This window comes from Syngnathus acus, chromosome 2 (assembly GCF_901709675.1).
Source record: "Syngnathus acus chromosome 2, fSynAcu1.2, whole genome shotgun sequence".
Taxonomy (NCBI): domain Eukaryota; kingdom Metazoa; phylum Chordata; class Actinopteri; order Syngnathiformes; family Syngnathidae; genus Syngnathus; species Syngnathus acus.
The window spans coordinates 10,449,142-10,470,644 of NC_051088.1; the positions used below are offsets into that span (position 1 = coordinate 10,449,142).

The window sequence follows — 21,503 nt, forward strand, 5'->3', positions numbered from 1 at the left end:
GGAATTGCATTAAGATGTGGGTTTTTACTGGCACATCCAATATGGCGGATGCGCCGGCGTATCGGTGCAACATAGACAGACCACTCAAAGCGGTATCTTAAGTCCATGTGATGTCTATGATGCCACGCCCATGAAGGAGAGGCCACGGTGCCTGGCTAAGTTTTGGAATCACGTTACGTTACTCCACACGCACACACGCACAAGCCGGTACCGGAGAATTAGGTGCATAATTACAGTGCTTGCAAGACTTTGTAGTTCGTTGTCATTAACATCAGACATTCGGACACAATATGCTGCAAAATGTGGACGACTGATTAGCCTTGACCCGAGGCAGCACTGTCACCAGGCAGGTAAGTGCTCACCTTGCTCCTCCCGCCTCTCCACACGGCAAAACCCCTTGGTTGTTGTTTAGGGTTCTTTTTTGACTCGTAATGGTGAGAAAGTTTATCTTCTCAACTTTTTCTGATGTTGTTGTTTTTATCCTTCTTCATTACGGAGCAGGTGCGTTCGAGTCTTTGCTAGCCGAAATTAAAACGCTATCTTTGTGTGAAGTATTTTACAACAAATATGCTTAATATATATATAGAGAGAGAGTGTTATTTTTACAAATTAGTGATTTTTATTTTCCTCAATATACTAATTGTCGTCACGATTTATTAGAATAATTGGGAAGTATTATTATGCTGATATATTTTAACTCTCTGTCAGTGTTTACATTTGCAAATAATCACTTCTACATCTTTCCTAGAAAATCACAATGTCCCGCCCAGTGATAAGCTGTTTTTCGAACAGATCGTGGGTTCCTTTACTCTTCTGTAGTACTTAACCTCATTTGAGGGCATAATTTGAGAACCAAGCTACAGTTAATGTCATTATTATTGCTTTACACTTCCAGAAACCATAAAAAGGGGTTCAAAATGGAGTCACCAGCATTACATAACGATGCTACTTTTTGTGTGTCTGACAGGTCGGCAGACACTTAGTCAGACAGGTACACACAGCGAGTGTAGTTCACAGCAACAGTCAGGCAAGCACAGACACATGTGAGGCATGAGAAAATGAAGAGCGTCAGATCTGCTTTATCCCGCTGTGGATTATCAGGCTAGAAATCAGCTGTTTACTGTTATGGCCATCTATCCATTAAACATATGGGGAACGCAAGTGAGCCAGAGCCTATCCCAACTTAGACTTACCATTTACATTACACTTCAAAAATAAGCACCCTCACAGACAATCTTGTTACTTTTATGAGCTCTTTTAAAGAGCAGTGTGAGTCTTAATATTACAGACCAGTGTGTGTTACCTTTATGAAGTCCGAGAGTCTAATGGAGCACTAGCATCTGAGCATTTATCGTCAGACTCGGTCATAAAACCTTTCCCACGGGAAAGAGGATGATTGTTATTGCCACAAATTTGTTTCATATACACGTACACTTGAACATTTTGTCATTTGAACGGCTTATCCATTGTACAGGTGAAAAACAAACTACGTTATGACCACATGTTACAATTGCTTTGTGTGTTTTTAGGTCTTGCGTCCCTTCACCACCCAGACACTCTTCTCAACATCATCGTTGTCATTTCACAGGATCATGTTGCATTTGTTGTTTGTCATCCTGATACTGTCATCAAAAGTCCATGGCCAAGGTAAGACCATCGGCATCACCGTGTCATGCTAAATTTATAAACAACAGTGATTCATATTACAATTTATAATCAGTGAGTTTGTTTTCTCCCATTCACAACCAAACTGTGATTTATCAAAGTTTTTGTTTTTTGGCCCTTGCCAAGTATTGCCTGCCTCTTTTGAAAGGCCATTGTTGTTTGCTGAGCTGTGTGACCGAGCGCTCATCTAGCTACACACTTTAGACCCAATTTGAACCCTTCAGAGATCCTTGACCCAAACCACACAGGCAAGCAAAAGGGATGTTTTCAGCGCTGGTGGGTCATGGTATCCATAGAAGCACTAAGAACACCGTTCCGTTCATGTTCAATCTTCTCCCTCTTCTTTGTCTCCACCACCCTTTCCCCTCATGCTCTATCTATAACTCAACCACGTTACGTCCAAAACAGTGACACACTGTAACTCTGTGACGGTACCCTGACATAACCTCTGACCCTCATGGCCCGCCTTAGCATCCCTTCCTGTCTCTTCGCGGGATGGGAGGACAGGACGTGCTTTGACGGAGAACGCGGCAGCTGCAGCGGGGGTTGGACGGAGGGTGGGAAGGCAGAAATATGAAAGATGCTGCTTGTTGGGAAACCCCCTGGTGGAAATCATGCAAATGAAGCAACAAAAGATCATTTTGGGGAAGGAAGTGACATGGGAACAACAGGAGACGTGGAGAAAGTTCCTGAAAGCTCCGCTGGTTTATTTCTGTCATCACACATGTTAAACTCTGGGCAAAGTGCTCGACTAATATCTTGTTGTGGTCTTCCTTATATCTTTGCCAAGGTCGTCTTAAGCTGACGGTCCTGTCCGAAGACAGATTGCAGATGAAATGGAAAGAGAGTGAGAGTCCCGTTCAAGGCTACAAGGTCCGAGTAAGACCCATCTCAGGTGAGCCTCATTTGCAATGGGCAATGTAATGTAGGGAAATGTCCAACGCGGATAAAACGTGAGATATGCCTTAACAAGTAACACTTGAGTTTGTCACACTTGATGTTTGGACACGATACCAACTTCAAAGTAAAGAACATTTTAATATTGCTTTTCATGTCAGCCAGATGGAGCTAGTGTCAGTCACAAGCACTGGTGGAGGTAGGGGGGAGGGGATGAAATATGCAATATTGGGAGAAATTACAATATATTATTTTTTTTCAAAATCGTTCAGCTACAGATTACCATAGACAAAGTAGAACATGGATCCCCAATTAATTATGTTTGTCAAGTTGCAATATTGCTGAGGCGATGCCCTATGTGGTGTCATTCACAATGGCTGATGGAACTCCGCCTCGCCCCCAATGGACAATCTAAAAGGCATTTGACTTATACATATTCCCCTGTTTATGACTTTGGCACGCTTCCTTTTGGCCATCAACCAGATTATCCTGATTTAACCTTAGGAATGAATGCAAGTTGATCCCTGCAGCCAGAACCAAAAAACCTGTGACAACTTGCTGCCTGACCAAAGGAGATATTTCTAGTACCATTTTTTTCATCCTCTTTTCAAAATGATCAATCAGTCATTTTTCAAATCACATTAATTATTCTAAAAATAAAATCATCACTGGCAATTTCTACATCTTGCTGAGTGTCACCAGTAAAAAAAAAACAGCAATTTAAAACCTAACAAATTTGACAATGCTTTTTTTGGACCTACTGTGGACACAAATTCTGCTTTTTGTTATATAAATTATAATGTGTTTTCTTTCCCCAGACGTGCCACAGCCGGAGCTCATGTTGACCACCACAAGAGGGCGAGCAACTGTGGCAGGATTGGACTCAAGTCAGGAGTATGCCCTCCAAGTTCTCGTACTTAATGGGACCATGGAGAAACTCCTGGCAAAGCGCCGATTCACCTGTAAGAGATGCGCCAAGGTTGTTGGCAGATATTTCAAGGGTTGAGTGACTGGTAAAAGCTCCAAATAGGTCAACGAATCAGTCTTTCATTTGCTTGTTTTATATCCATAGCAAAAAAGTCTTCAAAATGTTAGCAGCGATTACTGTAATGACTACTACTCCGGAAGCAATAGATTACAGCTCATTACATCGTATTTACACATTTTGATGACATCGCTCATGTTGTACCCAGCAATGTGGATGGCATGTCAGCTCGAGAACCACGCCACTAGTTGTAGGTTACTGTGTCGAGTCGCACATGCCCAGGCAGGCCTCATCACCTCAGCATGAAAATTTGTAACAGTAGCTGTCATGCTGGAATGAATGGTGGAAGTCTGGGAGCTTCTTTGCTCCCTACCTTTTGACTCCCTCCTTTGCTTTGTGATTATCTCAAGGCCTGCCAACGGTTTCCCGTTTGAATGTTTCACCCTCAACTTTTTGATCTTGCCTTCAGACCTCAACAGAGCAAACCACAGTGAGCCACTGAAGGCGCAGTTTTTATTCGCTCAATTTAAAAGTGTTTTTATTCAGACACTGTAATAACTCACAAAATGGAGTTACATTCCCAGCCTTAAGGAACCGACGTGTAAAAAGGGCTATTGTCTCAACTAGTGGACAGTCTCCGGGAGGAGGAGATGGTCCGTAATGGCCATAAGAGGAAGCTGTTGCCTGGTGGCTCTGGATCAGGAGACCTGGATGATGCAACGGAGTCTCTGCTGGCTCTGTCTCCCGTTCTGTATCCAGACCCCCTGACCACAACTGTTTCCACCACTAATGCAGGTAAATTCTTTTGGTATATAAGAAGAACACAACGCACACCATTCCTTGAATTTGATGGTGGGGGTTCAACTGAATGCAGATAAGATTCAACAGAGAAGTTTCACTGGTCTTTTCGGTAGCCTGTGATCTCTGTACAGTAAACTTCATACCCTGCACTGAAATTAGCAGAAATACATATTTCTGTAGTCCCAAACTTAAGTTGACCAGTTAGCTTCTTTCTGTGGGGGCTCTAGCGCAAACCGCCTTTTTCTTTATTGTGGTGAATGACCATCTTACCACAGTTACCATTCCCTTCCTTCTCTCTGCCAGAGCCACCCACTGTAGAACCCTCTCTTGCACCCATGGATGAGCCGCAGGACAAGTCCAGCAAAGACAAGAGGAGGAGGAAGAAAGAAAAAGAGCGGGAGCGCTCCAGGGTGGAAATCAAGGATGAGCAGGGAACCGCAGTGGGCAAAGAGGAGAAAGCACAGAAGACACCACTTCCAACCCAAACGGTTACAGGTAACCTCTGGTCCTCCTCCAGCCACACCTAAGCTTGACCCAAATTTGATGACCAGTTTGGTTGACATTCAAAGCAAGATTCCTCATTTCCCAAACATTGTTGTCGAACCGATGGTATCAGATCTCGCAGGATTAGAACGGCGCAGGATTTCCCGTCATTACAAAAGTTACTCTCCCGCTTATGTTCACATTTGCATTTGATCATTCATTTTCTTGCAGTTAATAAAAAGAAAACATTTTTAAAACCAGAAAATGTATATCAGGTATTATTTTACCTTAGAAAATTTGCGAAAAATCTCGTCTCGTTCTTGTGGGTGAAGAGAAGAAGAAGCCAGTGTCACGTCCTTAAGATTGATTTAAAGAAGGCTGACATGATATAATGGCTCTTAAAATAAAGGGGCTTGAAAATAGAATGTGATGACAGTGTTTACACAACAGGAAAAGATAATGAAAAGCCACGTTGTTAGGCCGCAGGGCACCTGTCGTCACTTTTCAAGGAAACATGCATTTACACAGATGTTTAAGTACACGTCATGCCGTGCATTTGGCATTTTCTTTTAAGTCTAAAACTATAATGCAGCAGAAAAATAGGAACCTCAAGGTCAAACTGTTGTCTTTTTTCAAGGTCCGTTTCCAAGGAAACCTTTCGAGTGCGGCACCGATGCTGCAGCAGACATTGTGTTTTTGGTGGACGGCTCGTGGAGTATTGGACGCACCAACTTCAGGCGGGTCAGGGACTTCTTGGAGGGACTGATGACACCCTTCCGCATCGGGCCCAACCACATTCAGATTGGTGAGGCTTGATTATCTATGAGTTTGGTGCAACGTTGTAATGACATACTTTTTGCTTTCATCACCTATCAGCGTGTATTTAATCGCTCGCCAGTTTGAAACGTGTAAAATTTGCTTCATTTGACGAGCGTCGGCGTTCAGTTTCAAATTCAATCTCGGTTTGTCTGTTTGTTTGGATGATGTGGGAAAAAGTTAGTTCTGTCAACATGAAGTGTTCCTCATCCAGGCCTCAGCCAGTACAGTGGAGACCCACGAACAGAGTGGCAGCTGAACAATTTCACCACCAAAGAACAACTGGTTGAAGCAGTAAGGAATTTCAGATATAAAGGAGGAAACACTTTCACAGGTAGTATCTGGCTTCAATTCTTTTTATACTGTTAACTATTTCTTCAGAAAGTGTTTATTGGCGTGTTCGTCTCCAGGTCAAGCGCTGCTCCACGTCATGGAGGAGAACATGAGGGTGGAAGCGGGCGCGAGGTCGGACACACCTTTCTTCCTTGTGCTCTTGACAGATGGTAAATCTCAAGATGACGCTATTGCGGCGGCAAACCGACTCAAGAATGCGGGTGTGGAGATCATCGCTGTAGGTGAGATTTTAATGAGAGAAGCTGGCGTGCTCTGAATTGATGCGAAACATATATTGTGTACGCTTGATGGAGTCGTTACATGAATTGCTGACATTTTTGTGGGAAACAGGTCGTGGAGTTTGCTTGGCTTGTAATTGAAAGCAAGGTATAACATGTCATCAAAGCAACACATTTGATGGGTTCTTTCACTCTACTGTGGCTTGTGTTTCTTTTCACGTCCCACCTTTCTGTGTTGTCTGATCGACTGGCTTTCATGCAATAATTGGGAAACTTTCTGTTTCAACCATGAGTTGGTATCGTACAAAAACGATGCTGCACAAACGTATTCCAGATTTGGGCCCAAAAATATACTTGAGTTTGTATTTGCCTTTAGGGGTTAAGAATGCCGATGAAGCCGAATTGAGGCAAGTGGCTTCAGAACCGGTGGATTCAAATGTCTTCAACGTCAACGACTTCCATCTGCTCAGCAAACTGGTGGCCCGATTGGTCCATATCCTGTGCGGGAGAATAGAAGATCGCGGAATCGTAAAAAGTAATGTAGCACACAACACCGACACAATGGACCCTATTTTCGTTTTGAACGCAAGTCTGGCACTAGACGCAGAACAAGGGGCGTGGCTAGATCGGGTTTTAGCAATTTTGTAGTCTGTCTCCCTCTGCCCCCTTGAGGACCTCGCCGCTACTGATTTACAACTCCAGTCTTGTTTGTGCGTGGGGCATGTAATAGAAAATACTAGAAGTGGCTCGCACCTGAACAAAAATCAAGATTTGCCAGTTTTTACGTCCGAACGTACATGCTCGTCTTTAATCACTATCGTGAATACACTCGCTGCAAAAACACAGCCCTCAATGTTGGATGATGCAGATTGTAAATGAAGATTACAGTCTATTTGATTTGACCTTTTCTACACACGCCACCGCATCCCTTTTTCTAGAAAGTGAACCGGAACCTACATCAGACCCGACCCTCTCTTACCCGAGTCCGACTGACCTCCGCTTCTCCGACCTGGGCTCCAGAGAAGTGATGCTCCACTGGACCAACCCTGCAAAGCCCGTCCAGCAATTCAGGGTGGTCTACCATAGTGCTGAGGGTCAAACTCCTCAGGAGGTCAGAAACCTTTCATTTGATGAGAACTCCTTCTGTCTTTATGCCAATGTTGCAACAATTTTTACGATTGCGTCTCTGACAGAGTGTAACTTTTCTCTCTGACTCCAAGGTGGTGTTGGCTGGCTCACAGTCATCTGTGCTGCTTCAAGGCCTCTCTTCACAGACACTGTATCATGTATCCATTTTTCCTGTGTATGAACAAAGCGTTGGCCTGGCACTCAGGGGAACGGTCACTACAGGTGAGACTTTTCGCCCCCTCCTTAATAAGCCTCCACACACAGTTAACTTCCATCAATGTATGATTTGTTACTGTGTTAACCTCCATCCAAGTTCTCTGAAATGATTTTAAAGAGTAAAATAGATTTTGCTTTCCAAACAAGGCCAGGCACACAACGCCAGGTCCAAATGAGTATATTTCTAAATTCGCCTTTCCTCCTGCTGTCCTCCCCTCCAATCCTCTCTATCTCTCTTAGTACCACTCTCTATGCCAAGCAACCTGGAGGTGACGCCTTCCTCGTACAGCACGCTGCGAGTGAGCTGGGGTGCAGCGCCGGGGGCCACCGAGTACCTGATTCTTTATTCGGCACTCAACCACGGAGAGCCTGATGATGCCAAGGAGGTGAGAACCGGACCTCGCTGTTTTTGAAATGTCATTACAAGGTAAATGGCTACAATACTGACACCACTGGGGATGAATTCTTTGTGTATTTTATAATTGTAGTAATATTTCAATTTGACTGTAGGAGAAGTTTGGTGCGGAACGGACAATGTTGGAGCTGGCCAGGTTGCATCCTGCAACGGACTACTCAGTCACTCTTTATGCTCTCTACGATGAAGATTCCAGCGATCCAGTCACGGCTGTTGCTACCACATGTAAGGCTGCTTCCCGTACCCCTTTTTCTTTTTTAACTCCTTCTACAGTATTACCCTGTCATCTCTTTGTCACATTGTCCACTGCTTTTTCTATTCTCGCTCTGCCTTACAAAATCTTCTACTCTGTGCTCTTTCATGCTTTCACTCTTCTGACTGTAAAATCTCTTCAACAAAACTCGAGTGCATTGAAAGTGAATACAGGTATGTTGGCTGATTGCGAGGAGGTTCGGTGGAACTGATGAAACCAAAAGCATCATTTTTGTTTGCATCATCTTCTCTCTCCATCCTGTCCTGTTTAGTTCCTCTCCCGCCGCCCGCGAGTGTGAGCTTTCCTGTGGTGACCCACAGTATGCTGAGAGTAAGCTGGGTGCCTGGAGCTGAGGATGTCCCCGGGCATAGAATCACTTACAGCACTAACCATGGCAGTGAAGTCAAGCAGGTAACATCCTTACAATTATTTTTTTTTTAATTCTTTTCTTTTTGCTGTATTTTTAATAAACAGTGACACCTAGTTTGCATCGATGGAGTTTCCCGATTTGTGTCTTTATGCTGCACCGGCAGATATCTGATAACAAGCCAATTTTGCACCGTAGTTACGATTTCATTTTCCCAGGTGGAGGTTACCGGGCAGAGCTCTGTGCTGGTGCAGAGCCTTTCCTCTCTGTCCAGTTATCTGGTATCGGTCCAGTCTCGCTACCCACAAGGCCTGTCTGCAGCCCTCACAAGTAACATCACCACATGTAAGACACTTATACCTCTCCCCTACCGTGCAAGTCAATCCATAGAGAAAGTAACTTCCATTTTTCTCCTTCACAGTGAAAGTACCCGCTCCTTCAGACTTGAGGGTGACCAATTTTTCCGGGAGTGACATCACCGTACGTTGGGAGGCTGCTGCTGATGATGTCATATCTTACCTCATCAAGTGGATCTCCCTAGGTGGAGGCGACTTGAGACAGGTAGGGCGTTCTGTACCGATTGATCGGACTACTGTAAAGTAAGTTATGTGTTTGTCGTAAAGCTGAAGGTGAGTGGAGAGAGTGAAGGGGTCATCCTGGAAGGGGTGGAGGATGACAAAGAATACCAGATCTCTCTGTCTGCACTGTATGGAGATGGAGCTCAAAGTGAAGCTGTGGCTATACGCTATAGCACACGTGAGTCACTCATAGTCGCTACACATGTTACACACCAAACACATTTTCCTTCATCTCTAGCCTATTTTTTAATAGTAGCGCAAAAGTGCAGAGCAGGTCACTCACAGACGCTTCTTCTCTAAAGGTCTGATATTTTCTGCAGGGTAGGTGCGTTTTCTACCGCATGTCAAATTTCCGCCTTGTTTGCGGCATCTCATTGGTCTTTAACACCGAGTGTCGCTCGCGTGAAATGCCGTCAATGGGAATCCTTACGAAGAGTGGCCAGTTGCCTTCAGCTATGTTTTTTAAACGGAATCGACTCAGAAAAGTCTTGGCTAACGCTTGATTATTATGTTGTGAAAATTTACAAAAAAAAAAAAAGCAAAGGGCAGAAATGCGACTGTTATAAGCAACTTGCGATTTATCAAATTATTTATCGCGTTAAATCTACTACAAAGAGCATCACAAGAGCAACAAAAGATGGTTTAAATTATGTAAATTTTGAAGTATCGGTGATTCATTGTAAACACTCTTTCAGTGATGAATGAAGAAAGTTTAAGCTTCATTTGGTCATATCTGTCTTGACATAGTCTTACAAAAGAATATTCTGTGAGCCTGGAAAGATGAGTCAAAATGCTCTAAATCGGCTCAAGAGGTTCTCTCTTTTTTTTAAATAACTGGCAATGAAAGAGAACCTGCTGTCTCTTTCATTATCATTGCTTCTTTGCTTGCTGTCTCTCCCCCAAAGTGGCTGGTGGGGGTCCGTCCAGCGTGTCCGTCTCCGAGGAGACGCCGGTCAGCATGCTGGTCAGCTGGGTTCCCCCCAATGCTCATGTCTTGCAGTATCGTGTCTCTTACAGTGCACTGACGGGAGCTGAGAACCAGGACAGCTCTGTAAGCGCCACCTTGGCATCAGCGCTTTCTTTAATTGCACAGTGGACCTGAGAGGCACGTTGTTGTGTTCAGGTGTTGGTCCCGGGTGGTGAAAAGCGCGTGGTGCTGGACTCGTTAGAGCCAGACACACGATACAGCATCCTGGTCACTGCTGAATACCACAACAAAGAAGGAGGCGGTGGTTCGGCTCAGGGCAAAACCAGTAGGTCAAACACACAATTATTTATATAGGCAGGATCAAGTCAAAATGACACTCCTTTGCTGCAGCCAGTCTACGAGTAAGCAGTGTGAGCGTTGTGCGCTCAGACCACTCCAGTATCTGTGTTTCTTGGAGACCGCTGTCAATTGTGGACGGATATCGGATTGTTATTCAATCCGTCAAAGGTGATTTTAGATGGAATTGTTTTGTTTGGTATTTTGCTTCAAAGTCTTCATAAGTGTAGTGAACCCAATTTTCTGACATGCCTCCTGAGTACAGACAAAATGTCTATGGAGGAAAGAGTGGACGACTTCACCAGCGCTCAGTGTTTCGCCGGACTACAAGCGGAGACGCTGTACCGCATCAGTGTGCACTCAATTCTGGGACCAGTAGAGGGTGCTGCCGTCTCCATTCTGCATCCAACAGGTCTGAGGTGATCGCACTTAACACCCACTGTAGAGCTTCATGATACTGACACACCTTTTTTGGCCTTATCATAAGAACCTGTAGTAGCAGAGGCATACATTTTAGTTGAAAACATGGAAGTCTTTCAGGTTTTACTGCAGTGCCATAGTGAGATTGTCTCACGCAATATCCTCAAACGTTCTCATGTTTAGTAATGCATGGCTTTCGGTAGTATGTACCCTTTTGAGTTTCCAGTATATCAAGGCATTATAAGGAAGAGAAATGTGTTGAATAGTCGTACTTGATGATTGAACATTACTGCATTTTTTTTCACAGCTCAGGCCCCAGCCAAAATTCCTGTCAATCCTCGGCTATACCCAGTTCATAATGAAGGTGAGCATATTCTGTCAACTTGTTTACATGAATAATTATTGATGGTTTAATCTACGTTTCATGTCCATAAAATAAGTGTACATTGATCAACGGCTGCAAATATATTAAGATATGCATTAATACTGTGAAGGAAAGTAAATCGCCCTCCTTTGTCATAGTTTGTCCCGAAGTCACCATCAGAAACAGCATTGTTAAAGGTAGGACATCACTCCCATAGTAACAAACCACTCCTTGAAAAAGAATGGCAACATTTTCACAAAGTCCCACACTTTGCTATACGACGTCCAGGCTTTGACATGATGGAAGCATTTGGCCTCACTCCAAAAGCCCACTCGTCTGTGGATGGAGTCGCCGCAGAGCCTTTTGTCTTCAACACACTTCCCGCCTACACTTTGTACAGAGACATCCAGCTGACACAAAGCACCAAGTGAGCCACCATCTTCCTCTTCTGTATATCTGCTGTCACTAATGCAGTAGAGCCTCCAGGGTAACCATTTGGTTGAAATTCTCTGTTAGCTAAGAAGTAGCTTTATGTGACTTTGATAGTTTTGATGCTTCCTTTTCATTCAGTGGCTCTTTCCCTCTAGGTTCATCCACCCCGTAGGCTTCTCTCCCGAGCACACCATCAGTATCGCCTTCCGCCTGCTACAGGAAACGCCCAAAGAGCCCTTTACCCTCTGGCAGCTCACAGATAATGACTACCAGCCCAAGATGGGTGTGGTGCTGGACCGTGAGTTCTTCATCTTCACGCTCCCATTTGTGGTCATTCGATCGTCTATCGCACAAGATTCCTCGAGGAACTCGGTCGTCGGCGTTACTCGGCAAAATGTCTTGAGTGACCACTGGCTTTGTTGTTTTAATGAGAATGTTAATGTCTCTTTGACAAAATAGGACACATACAATCATTAGCAATGACAATTATTTAGGTTCAATAGTTTTCAGAGGAGTAGCATCCTGAGACATTGTTGTGCCTTTGAACGTGGATGGAAGGTCATTACACATTGGAATGACAAATAACTGAGGTTTTTTGAATGCACACATACCAAATTTGAACGAATATGTATTGAATTTATGAAATATCGATAGTCCAACTATGCCCTGATATCATGTCTTTTTGCCCTTTCAAACTAGCTTTGAGCAAGCAGCTTGTGTACTTAAGTCTGGATTACAGAGGTGAAGTGCAAGAGTTGACCTTTGACCAGCCGCAGGTCCACAGGCTGTTCTACGGTAGTTTTCATAAGGTGAGCAAATACGACTATGCGTTTGTATTTGGTCACTGCAGTTTCTCAAAATAAGTGGGTGAAAGGTCGTTCATTGTAACACAATGTTGAGTTGATTTAATTTTTTAGAAATGTATTGGATTTCTTCGTCTGTGATCGGCAGGTGCACCTGTCTGTCAGCCAAGTGGGCGTGTCCCTGTCTGTGGATTGCCAGCACGTGGGTGAAAGGCCCGCCCGCCCTCTCGGCAATCTGCCTACGGACGGCTTCGAGATGCTGGGGAAGTTGACGAGGACCAGAGGACCCCAAAGTGGCTCCGCTGCGGTACTTTGACTTTCAATCCAGGCACAACACATGAATCAAATCCACTCCCTCGAATGAATAAGGACATCTGTCACATGTTCAACATTTATTCTGTGTTCCTTGTCACCAGTTCCAACTGCAGTCATTTGAGATTGTGTGTAATACGACGTGGGCTACGGAGGATACCTGCTGTGACCTGCCCGGAGTGGTCAGTCATCTTTCTGTGTTTGCATCAACATAACACTCGTTGCTGAGGTGGACTGTACTTGAAACCCCCAAGCAGTCCAGTTCAATCAACCATCGAAGTTTGGTTGACTTACTGATATCTGTTTGCCACAGAGAGACGAGGATAGTTGTCCTCCTCAGCCCTTCTCATGTACCTGCTCCTCCGACATCCCAGGAGCTCCCGGTTCCTTTGGTCCTATGGTATGTCTTTGCCAAAAATTCAATTAAAAGCAGAGAATACGAGGTCGCCAAGTCATTGTATTATTATTTTTTTGCTCCCAGGGCAAGCCTGGTCCTCGTGGTGATAAAGGTGCTAAGGGTGAACAAGGACACAAGGTAAATGTAGTGAGGCACTTTTCATTGAAAACAAATGGAAACATCCCAGAATTACCCCGCCTATAAATTCCTCAAATAATTCCGGGATTTATGTCCCACAAATTCATATTGGTAGCGACATATACCAATGAAATACGACTATTTACAGAGACATAAGAATTTATATGCATAATGTGATCTCTGAATCATTCCTTGAAACAAAAAATGTGCTGCAGGGTGAGATGGGTCCTCCTGGAAAGCCTGGACTCGAGGGAACTCTTGGAGCGGTGGGCAGCAGAGGGTCTCAAGGAATGGCTGTGCAAGGCAAAGTAGTGAGTAACCTTTCTTGCCATAGGTACTATACCATAGTTACCTGGTACAGTGGTCTGAAAAGACAAACAAGAGCCTAACTAATGAATTGGCCAGAGGATTATATCACGCATTATTTTCAAAATAATAATATTTGGCCGGAGTTTTAAAAGCCAATATAATGTTCCTTTTTCGTGAAACAGTAAATGTTGTTAAGTAATAATAATAATAATAATTCATTCAATTTATATAGTGCTTTTCAATAACCCAAAGACGCTTTACAGGGAATAAAAAAGGGTGGGGGGGAGGGAGAGAGAGACAATAGGTTATCGTTAACAGGACATCGGTCAGCAGTGCGAAGGAGATGGATGGAGAAGCAGGAGGGGCGGGAGCGGAGGTTGTTGAGGTTGCCAGTACGGGAGGTGGGGGTGACGGGGGGTTGGTAGTCCAAAAAGAGGAGATGGGTGAGCCATCGGGGAAATGCCGGTCCAGATGTAGCGGCGACGGCGAAGGATCCCAGCCTCATGTGGAAGCAGCAGTGGACCAGGTGGTGATGCCGGTCAACCTCGACTGCACCCGCTCGAACGGCAGGCCCCAACGCACCACGGCGGCACACAGCAGAGCCACGGTTGGCGAGCCCGCAGGGAGTGGAGCCCGTCCCCCGAGGACGTGTAGGCAGGATGTAAAGGACATAGAACGGGTGACAGAACATTATTTGGTGTGAATCACAACCTTCTCCATCCTCTCATATCTCCATTAAGACACAATGTTTAAGTATTTAGATGTTCTTGATTAAAGTTAGTATTATTAGTGTTAAAATTGGTTCCCATTTCTGTTGCACTCCCTCTTAATATATTTCAAATACAACTAAGTCAAACATGAAGTTTTTACATGTGAGAAAGGCGTCTTTTGTTTTTATTTTGGAGTTATAGAAGAAATATGATTATGCGTTTGGCTGAAAGAAAACCATCGACCATATTCCTCCTCTTAGGGTCCACCTGGAAAAAGAGGAGAAAAAGGAAATCTTGGAAGAGTTGGATTACAGGTGACATTGCACAGCTGTCTTCTATAGATGTTAGTGTCAAGAAGCACCAAGCCATCCTTTTCTACTCATGGCTTGGTCTCTGTGTTTTTTTTCTGTAGGGTGTACCAGGCCCTCAAGGCCCCAAAGGGGAAATAGGCCCTCCAGGCCCCATGGTGAGATGACGGTACAAAAAATAGTAAATATTGGGTTCCTGCATGTCCTCATCTTGCTGTCTAACAGGGCATCCGAGGTTCTGAAGGCAACATGGGCCCCCCTGGCCCTACTGGACCAAGGGTAAGATGGAGTTTTATTTTGTTAAGAGGATGTGTGGATACATAATGTGTGCATATCATTACCTTGGCATATAATTAGGGTCAACAATCTTCATCAGTGTTTTCTGATTGATCTTCTCTTACCTTTGTGGCTTGTTTTTTTTTAACTATAGGTGAGTGTTTGTTTCACCTCAAATAGAGCAAAATCCAACTCTGAAACTATCCAGAGTGTAGTTTCCCTTTTGCCCCTAGTTAGTTGGGATAGGCTTCTGCAACCTTGATAGATTTCTGACTTATTTTTTCCTTGCATCCTTAATGCCTTTCTTTATATTATGAGATTTTTTTATGTCCAATGTTTAGATTTCATTGTAGTAATGTTGCATTATTGTACAGGGTTTCCAGGGCATGCCGGGACACCCGGGACCCAGTGGAGAGAGAGGCTATACTGGACCTAACGGCGCTACGGTAGGAGCAATGGAACACATAGCAAAAGCAGTCAAAGCTGTCATTGGGTTAATTTATATTCATTCATATATTTGGGGGGGGGGGCTTACAGGGTCTTCCAGGGAGTAAAGGGGAGCTAGGAGAGAAGGTGAGTTTCAATAGCCCTCTGATGATTTTAATTAGGAAATATTTGCTAGTGGAATACAGTGAGACCCTATAACAGAGAGAGTGTCTCAAATAATTGGAAACAGGAAACATTTGTTGCCTTTTATAAAGTTCAGACATGTACGTTTGTAAGTAAAAGTCATGTAATACTGTTTTTAACATGTTTTACAGGGCGAACCTCAGTCCATGGCCATGATCTTCCAGCTTGTCACAGAGGCGTGTGAACAACTTGTTCACAGTATGAACCTCAAGTTGAATTATCAAATCCCACCATTTTATCAAAAAGAAAAAGAAAAGGCTCTGAATTTGCACAAAAACGTGTTCAAATTACCCTGTGGGTTATTTGTGTTGAGTACACATGCACAGATCCACACACGAGTGTGAATTACCGGCTTGGTGATGAAGTGCCTCCTCCATGAGGGAGAATAGAATTCCTTTTATGGGCACGCACTTTTTTCTTTACACTCTGGGCTTCCGCAAGCGCGAGCCGCTTACCTTGTCGCAACTACATAGCTCCACTGCAGTTGTTATGGTAATGAAAGCTTTACTCATTGGCCCTGCAATGAAGGGAGCAGGGTTAGCAATGAATCATTCTCATGAGGCTGGACCACTCAAAGCAATTTACTTTCAGCAAGACTTTCAAGGAATTTGTAAAGTATGGTTTCATTTTTGATTTTGGGAGTGTTTTGATAAAAAGACTGTCACTGACATGTTATAAGGGGCACCTGGTAATGGTTCTTCATTAGGGGGAAAATTGCACTATTGTTCTCCTCCTGTTAATTTTGATGTTGTTTTTGTTTTTTCAACCCATAACCTGATTGTGTTTGACAGAGTTATGGGATAATATTTCTTGAGCCGCCTTTTTCTCACATCCAACACGAGCATGGCTTGCTGATTTGAATTGGTGTATATTTGTCAGAGGAGGTGAGGAAGTTGGATTTGTTCATCGATGACATGAGTCGGAAGCCGGTTCCCGCAGAGGAGCCCGAGGGGCCTCCAGGGGAGCCGGGGATACCGGGTGCCAGGGGTCCACCAGGCCCCAGGGGCAACCAGGGGAATATTGGACCTCAAGGGAGACCTGGCAAGCCTGGGTATCCTGGAGAACAAGGTCATTCTCACAAAGATATTAACTTCTTATTCTTGAGTTATTCAGAGTATATGTATGTATTTGCCTGATCAATTGTCTCCTCTACAGGAAGATCAGGGTTGCCAGGAGAAAAAGGTGATGCCGGGACTAATGTTCAAGGACCCCCGGGGGTCAGAGGCCATGCAGGTACATCTTACAATTATTCAAACAAAATAAATATTGTCTCATTCGTTGGGGGATAAAGACTAAGCGAGCAATTCATGCCACCCTAAAAAGGTTTCAAATTGCCAATAATAATAGTTTGAACTTTAAATACAGTATAATTATTACAAGCTATGATCCAAAAGTATTTCCATCCACAGGTCCCCTCGGCGAGTCCAAGATTGGCACGCCAGGGCCCAAAGGAGAAAATGGAAAGTCGGGACCTTCGGGGATTCCCGGCGCTCCTGGCCAGCCGGGCGAGATCGGACCTTCCGGAGCGTGTGACAGCAGTGGAGGCTGCCACAGATTTTCTCAGCAAACGGGTTAGCATTTATACTCCAGCAACAGCAGTTGCAACCTCCATATCTGTCTTCTATACCAGTTGTCTTCTTTCGAGGCAAGGCTGAGATGGCTTACATTTATTACTACTTTTTTTTCCCCCCTTTATGTCTGTGTAGTTTACACCAAATTTCACTTGAGTCGTGGTGACATTGTGTCTGCGTCTGTGTGTTCCTTTCCAGAAGACAATTATTTTGGCTACCAGCCTTGAGTGAAAGTTTGAAATATCAAGTGGTGATGACGACATCACAACAGTACACCTGTTTACATTGACAATGCTTCTGGAGTTCAGTGCATGCCAGTATTGCGCTCCTGAGCATCAGTCATAGGAGAAAGCCAAAAAGAAGAAGGAAGAGGAGCACTTGCCTGTGATGTCACACTGGTCTAAGGAACCAGCAAGCACGAGTGTTATTGTTTTGATAAGGATTCGAGTCTTCAGCAACCGCTTCACCAAGATCTTTCTGCTTGGAACCCTTAGGTGCTGTTTTATAAGCCAATTTCGCACTGATACAATTTTTAATTATTTTATTAGTTATGCACTGTGTTGTAGTTTAGTCATATGTCTTACATTTCGTTTGAGTTTCCATTCTAACCTGAACTGCCTCAAAAACAATGTTACTGCATAATCCATGGTGTAAGGTTTATATAATGATCCATGGCACAGATGACTGTGAGAATTTTGTGTATGATATGTATATTGTTAAATATATTGAGTGTATACAGTTATTTGTGTTTTTTTGGGTAAGTTTTTTGCTGAAATTAAACTTTAAATCATTGTCTGCATTATTTCATTCTCTTGGGTTTAGAGTGCGTGCGTGCGATATTTGAACAGTAAAAAAAAATCGTTAGAGATAAAATTTTGCACGCTAAACGTTCGACTGGGTTCAGCTTTTCGTTGGAAGCGTCAACATTTCCAAATAATAGGAATTATTGACGTTGATGATACGGTTTTCTCAGTTTTTACCGCAACTAATTATAAGTCTATATAGCTAGTAAAATTCTGAAAATTTTGCCTTTTTGGTGCATTTAATGGTAAATATAAAAATGCCTCGTTATAATTTTTGTAAATTACTTTGGAATTACTAAACCGGAAGTGATTTTGCACTTCGTCCAGCATAGAGAACTTCGTAAGCGGTGAGGTGAGCGACGCGGACGTCGCCATGACAGCCAGAAAGACTTCAAACTCAAAGCCAAACAATGGGGATAAATATTCGGTGTTATTACCCACCTATAACGAAAGAGAAAACCTCCCTTTGATTGTGTGGCTTTTGGTGAAATATTTTGATGAAAGGTGAGTTCAGGAGAACTAGCAGAGCTGCTCGGCTAGGGATTTTGTGCTAAACGAGCCAGTGATGAGCTGTCACTAATTCTAGATCGACCCCTCGCTTTTTAATCAAATGTCATTAGGTTGAGGAAATTGCACAAGCACATTGAATTTTAATGTCCCGAGTTTTGCTTGACTTTTTGCAGTATCGCATTATTAACTTTTTTTTCTCAGTGGTTACAAATACGAAATTATCGTCATTGACGACGGAAGCCCCGATGGAACATTGGAGGTGGCCGAACAGCTCCAAACAATATATGGCGAAGACAAAATTGTAAGTTTTTTTTTTTTTTTTTAAATTAATTATTTGTTTTGCACATATATGTGACGCTCGGGTTATTAACATGCATACGTTTTCTTCCTGCAAAGCTTCTTCGGCCACGAGCATCGAAGTTAGGCCTGGGTGAGTTCAAAATGGTTGAAGAAAAAGGAAAAAAAAAAATTGTGCGTTACAGGTATTAATGGACACTTGTTTCCCTTGCCCCTCAATATAAAAAGGCACTGCTTATATCCATGGCATGAAGCACGCAACAGGAAATTTCATCTTCATAATGGATGCTGACCTCTCCCATCATGTGAGTGCAACCTACTCATTCACTGTGTCAATTAGGATGTATTAGGAAACAAAATATGAATGTTCTTTGTCTTTTTGTATTATTATTATTCCAGCCCAAATTCATCCCAGAATTCATTGCGTGAGTATTTCCTTTTTTTTTTTTTTTTTTTTTTTGGGTGCACGTTCTTAACTGCTATACCGTGATACTTTGACTCACTGGGTAAATCTGCTCACTTTAATTTACTCGCATAGCATGTCAATATTCCTCATTCCCATTTGTTCAAGTCCTCCTCAAAGCAACCGCAAGAAAAATATGTGTGAGCACCTGGGCGTGAGTTGTGGTGTTAGGTGTCAGCATTTTATACACTCATCTTTGTGAGGGCCAATCCACGAGATTAATTATATTGTTAAGCTTTAACGTGTTTGTATAAACACTTCTATCGTGCTAGATAAGCAGTTAAATGTTTTTATTTATACAACAATCACATTTTGTGTCATTGTTCAGGAAACAGAAGGAAGGCGATTACGATTTGGTGTCGGGTACACGATACGAAGGCAACGGCGGTGTCTATGGATGGGACCTGCGCAGGAAACTCATCAGGTAACAAAGGTTACCAGATGGGAACGTGCACAAACTTGGCCGAGCGGTTATTTCATTTTCTCGTTTCTGTCTCGCACTCAGTCGGGGTGCAAACTTTCTGACACAAGTGCTGTTGAGGCCCGGAGCTTCTGACCTCACGGGAAGCTTTAGGTAAGCTTCAGTGTGACCAAATGATTTTCGCCTTCTTTGGGTGTTCCTCAAGTGAGATCTAAAATGTTATTTTCCATAAATATGTAACCATTTTCAGCCCGCTTTAAGGAAATTAGATCATCTCATGTGACACACCTAATGTGTTTGCCCTATGTGCACATCAGATTGTATAAGAAGAAAGTCCTTGAGAGTCTGGTTGAGCGCTGCGTGTCCAAAGGTTACGTCTTTCAAATGGAAATGGTTGTCCGAGCCAGACAACTCAACTACACTGTTGGAGAGGTGAGTTATTCGCATAAAACCAGGCCTGGGAAGACTGCTCCCTATCTGGGGTCTTTCTGGAGAGGGTCACACTAAATGGAATTTGGAGAAAGGGTTGGGTGAATATTTGTTGCTGGTATTCACTTGAAACTGACTAGGGCTGTCACTATTGAATATTTTTTTTTAATAAATGATCATAAGGTTTGATTATTCCATCCAAGAATTGACTAATTGGATTTGCAACAGCTCACAAGATGCAATGGATGGCTGAATGGTTAATACCGCTCCTTCTGAGTACTGAGGACACAGGTTGAGATATTGGTCAGGGTAGCACACCCGTGAACCTTGTGAGGATTAAGCGGTTCGGATAATAGATGAATGAAAAGCGTTCTGATTGATTTGGTTGCTTGGCTGCAGTATCAACTTTCCACCAATAGAGGGTGATACTCAAACGTGAAACAGTCATGAAGTAGTAAGCCAGATTCTGTTTTGCAGCTGCCTTGCTCTATCTGACATGGGGTGTCTTGAATTTGAGGAGACTAATGGTTTACTCATTTGACTTCTTTTTCAGGTTCCCATCTCTTTCGTGGATCGAGTCTACGGCGAATCCAAACTGGGAGGGAATGAAATTGTGTCATTTGTGAAAGGCCTGCTCACGCTTTTTGTCACGACATGATCAATCCATATATGCCAAATGACCTGAGAGAACTGTATATTGAGAACGTGATACAATCTAAAGTGGCCTGTGATATGAAAACGATTCCTCAACCTTGTTTTATGTATTGATAACAAATTATAAGCGCCCATAAGTTAGAAGTGAATTGATTCGCTTGATACTGGAGGCCATTTTGAGTTGGACATTCTCATTGTGCTCCTCAATTGACTTTGCACAAAGTGTGTATGCTGTCCCATCATCCCCAAGGCAACATTTGACAAAAGTAATGCTGGATGTCAGAACGGGTGCGCCATCAACAATTTGAATAAACCACCAATTATGTTCAATCACAATGTTTGAGATACACAAGGGTACGTGTAAGGGCACCAGAAACTTGTTTGAGTCTAATTCTGCCAGATGTGATGCATCCCAAATGGGAGGGGGTGACTGTTTCCTTGCATTTTTTTTTTTTTAACCGATCATGTTGCAATATACTAACTGACTGTTTCACTGCACAATGTGCAGGTTGTTCATCAACTTCACAAAAATAAAAAAAATAAACCCCACAACAGAGCCAAAGGGTCAAGTCATGTTTATTTATATAGCCCTAAATCATAAGCAAGTCTCAAGGGGCTTCACATGTACAAAAATTGACAATTTGGGAACCATTTGTTGTGAACAATTTAGCGTGGACAATATGTGACGCTGGGAATTGCCCAGAAGAAGAAAGAAAAATCTACCCTCGGGAAGTTTCATATTATATAGACATCAAAAGTCGAGAAAAGAACGACTCGGAATGGACACAAATGACCAAACACAAATCCCACCCACTG

At 43.3% G+C, this 21,503-nt stretch overlaps 2 protein-coding genes across 2 annotated transcripts; both read left to right on the forward strand.

Annotated features, from left to right (window-relative positions):
* Positions 1 to 139: 139 nt before the first annotated feature.
* Positions 140 to 17,900, forward strand: LOC119131525 (collagen alpha-1(XX) chain). The gene is made up of 42 exons (XM_037266054.1): positions 140 to 350; positions 1,530 to 1,647; positions 2,456 to 2,560; positions 3,381 to 3,524; positions 4,175 to 4,342; positions 4,652 to 4,843; positions 5,469 to 5,636; positions 5,862 to 5,981; positions 6,058 to 6,222; positions 6,596 to 6,754; positions 7,158 to 7,330; positions 7,440 to 7,569; positions 7,804 to 7,949; positions 8,074 to 8,203; positions 8,503 to 8,642; positions 8,817 to 8,943; positions 9,020 to 9,159; positions 9,222 to 9,354; positions 10,082 to 10,227; positions 10,300 to 10,429; positions 10,495 to 10,611; positions 10,706 to 10,852; positions 11,168 to 11,224; positions 11,383 to 11,421; positions 11,513 to 11,651; positions 11,812 to 11,954; positions 12,356 to 12,465; positions 12,608 to 12,766; positions 12,876 to 12,953; positions 13,085 to 13,171; positions 13,253 to 13,306; positions 13,522 to 13,617; positions 14,586 to 14,639; positions 14,738 to 14,791; positions 14,859 to 14,912; positions 15,284 to 15,355; positions 15,447 to 15,482; positions 15,671 to 15,737; positions 16,419 to 16,607; positions 16,695 to 16,772; positions 16,949 to 17,110; positions 17,309 to 17,900. The coding sequence occupies exons 2-42, from the start codon at positions 1,593 to 1,595 to the stop codon at positions 17,335 to 17,337; spliced, it is 4,692 nt and encodes a 1,563-aa protein (XP_037121949.1). The 5' UTR covers positions 140 to 350; positions 1,530 to 1,592; the 3' UTR covers positions 17,338 to 17,900.
* Positions 17,901 to 18,239: 339 nt separating this feature from the next.
* Positions 18,240 to 21,243, forward strand: dpm1 (dolichyl-phosphate mannosyltransferase subunit 1, catalytic). Its single transcript, XM_037266215.1, has 9 exons — positions 18,240 to 18,417; positions 18,625 to 18,724; positions 18,820 to 18,853; positions 18,949 to 19,025; positions 19,120 to 19,145; positions 19,512 to 19,607; positions 19,689 to 19,757; positions 19,922 to 20,036; positions 20,587 to 21,243. Exons 1-9 carry the CDS (start codon positions 18,287 to 18,289, stop codon positions 20,689 to 20,691), a joined length of 753 nt encoding a protein of 250 aa, XP_037122110.1. The 5' UTR covers positions 18,240 to 18,286; the 3' UTR covers positions 20,692 to 21,243.
* Positions 21,244 to 21,503: the final 260 nt, after the last annotated feature.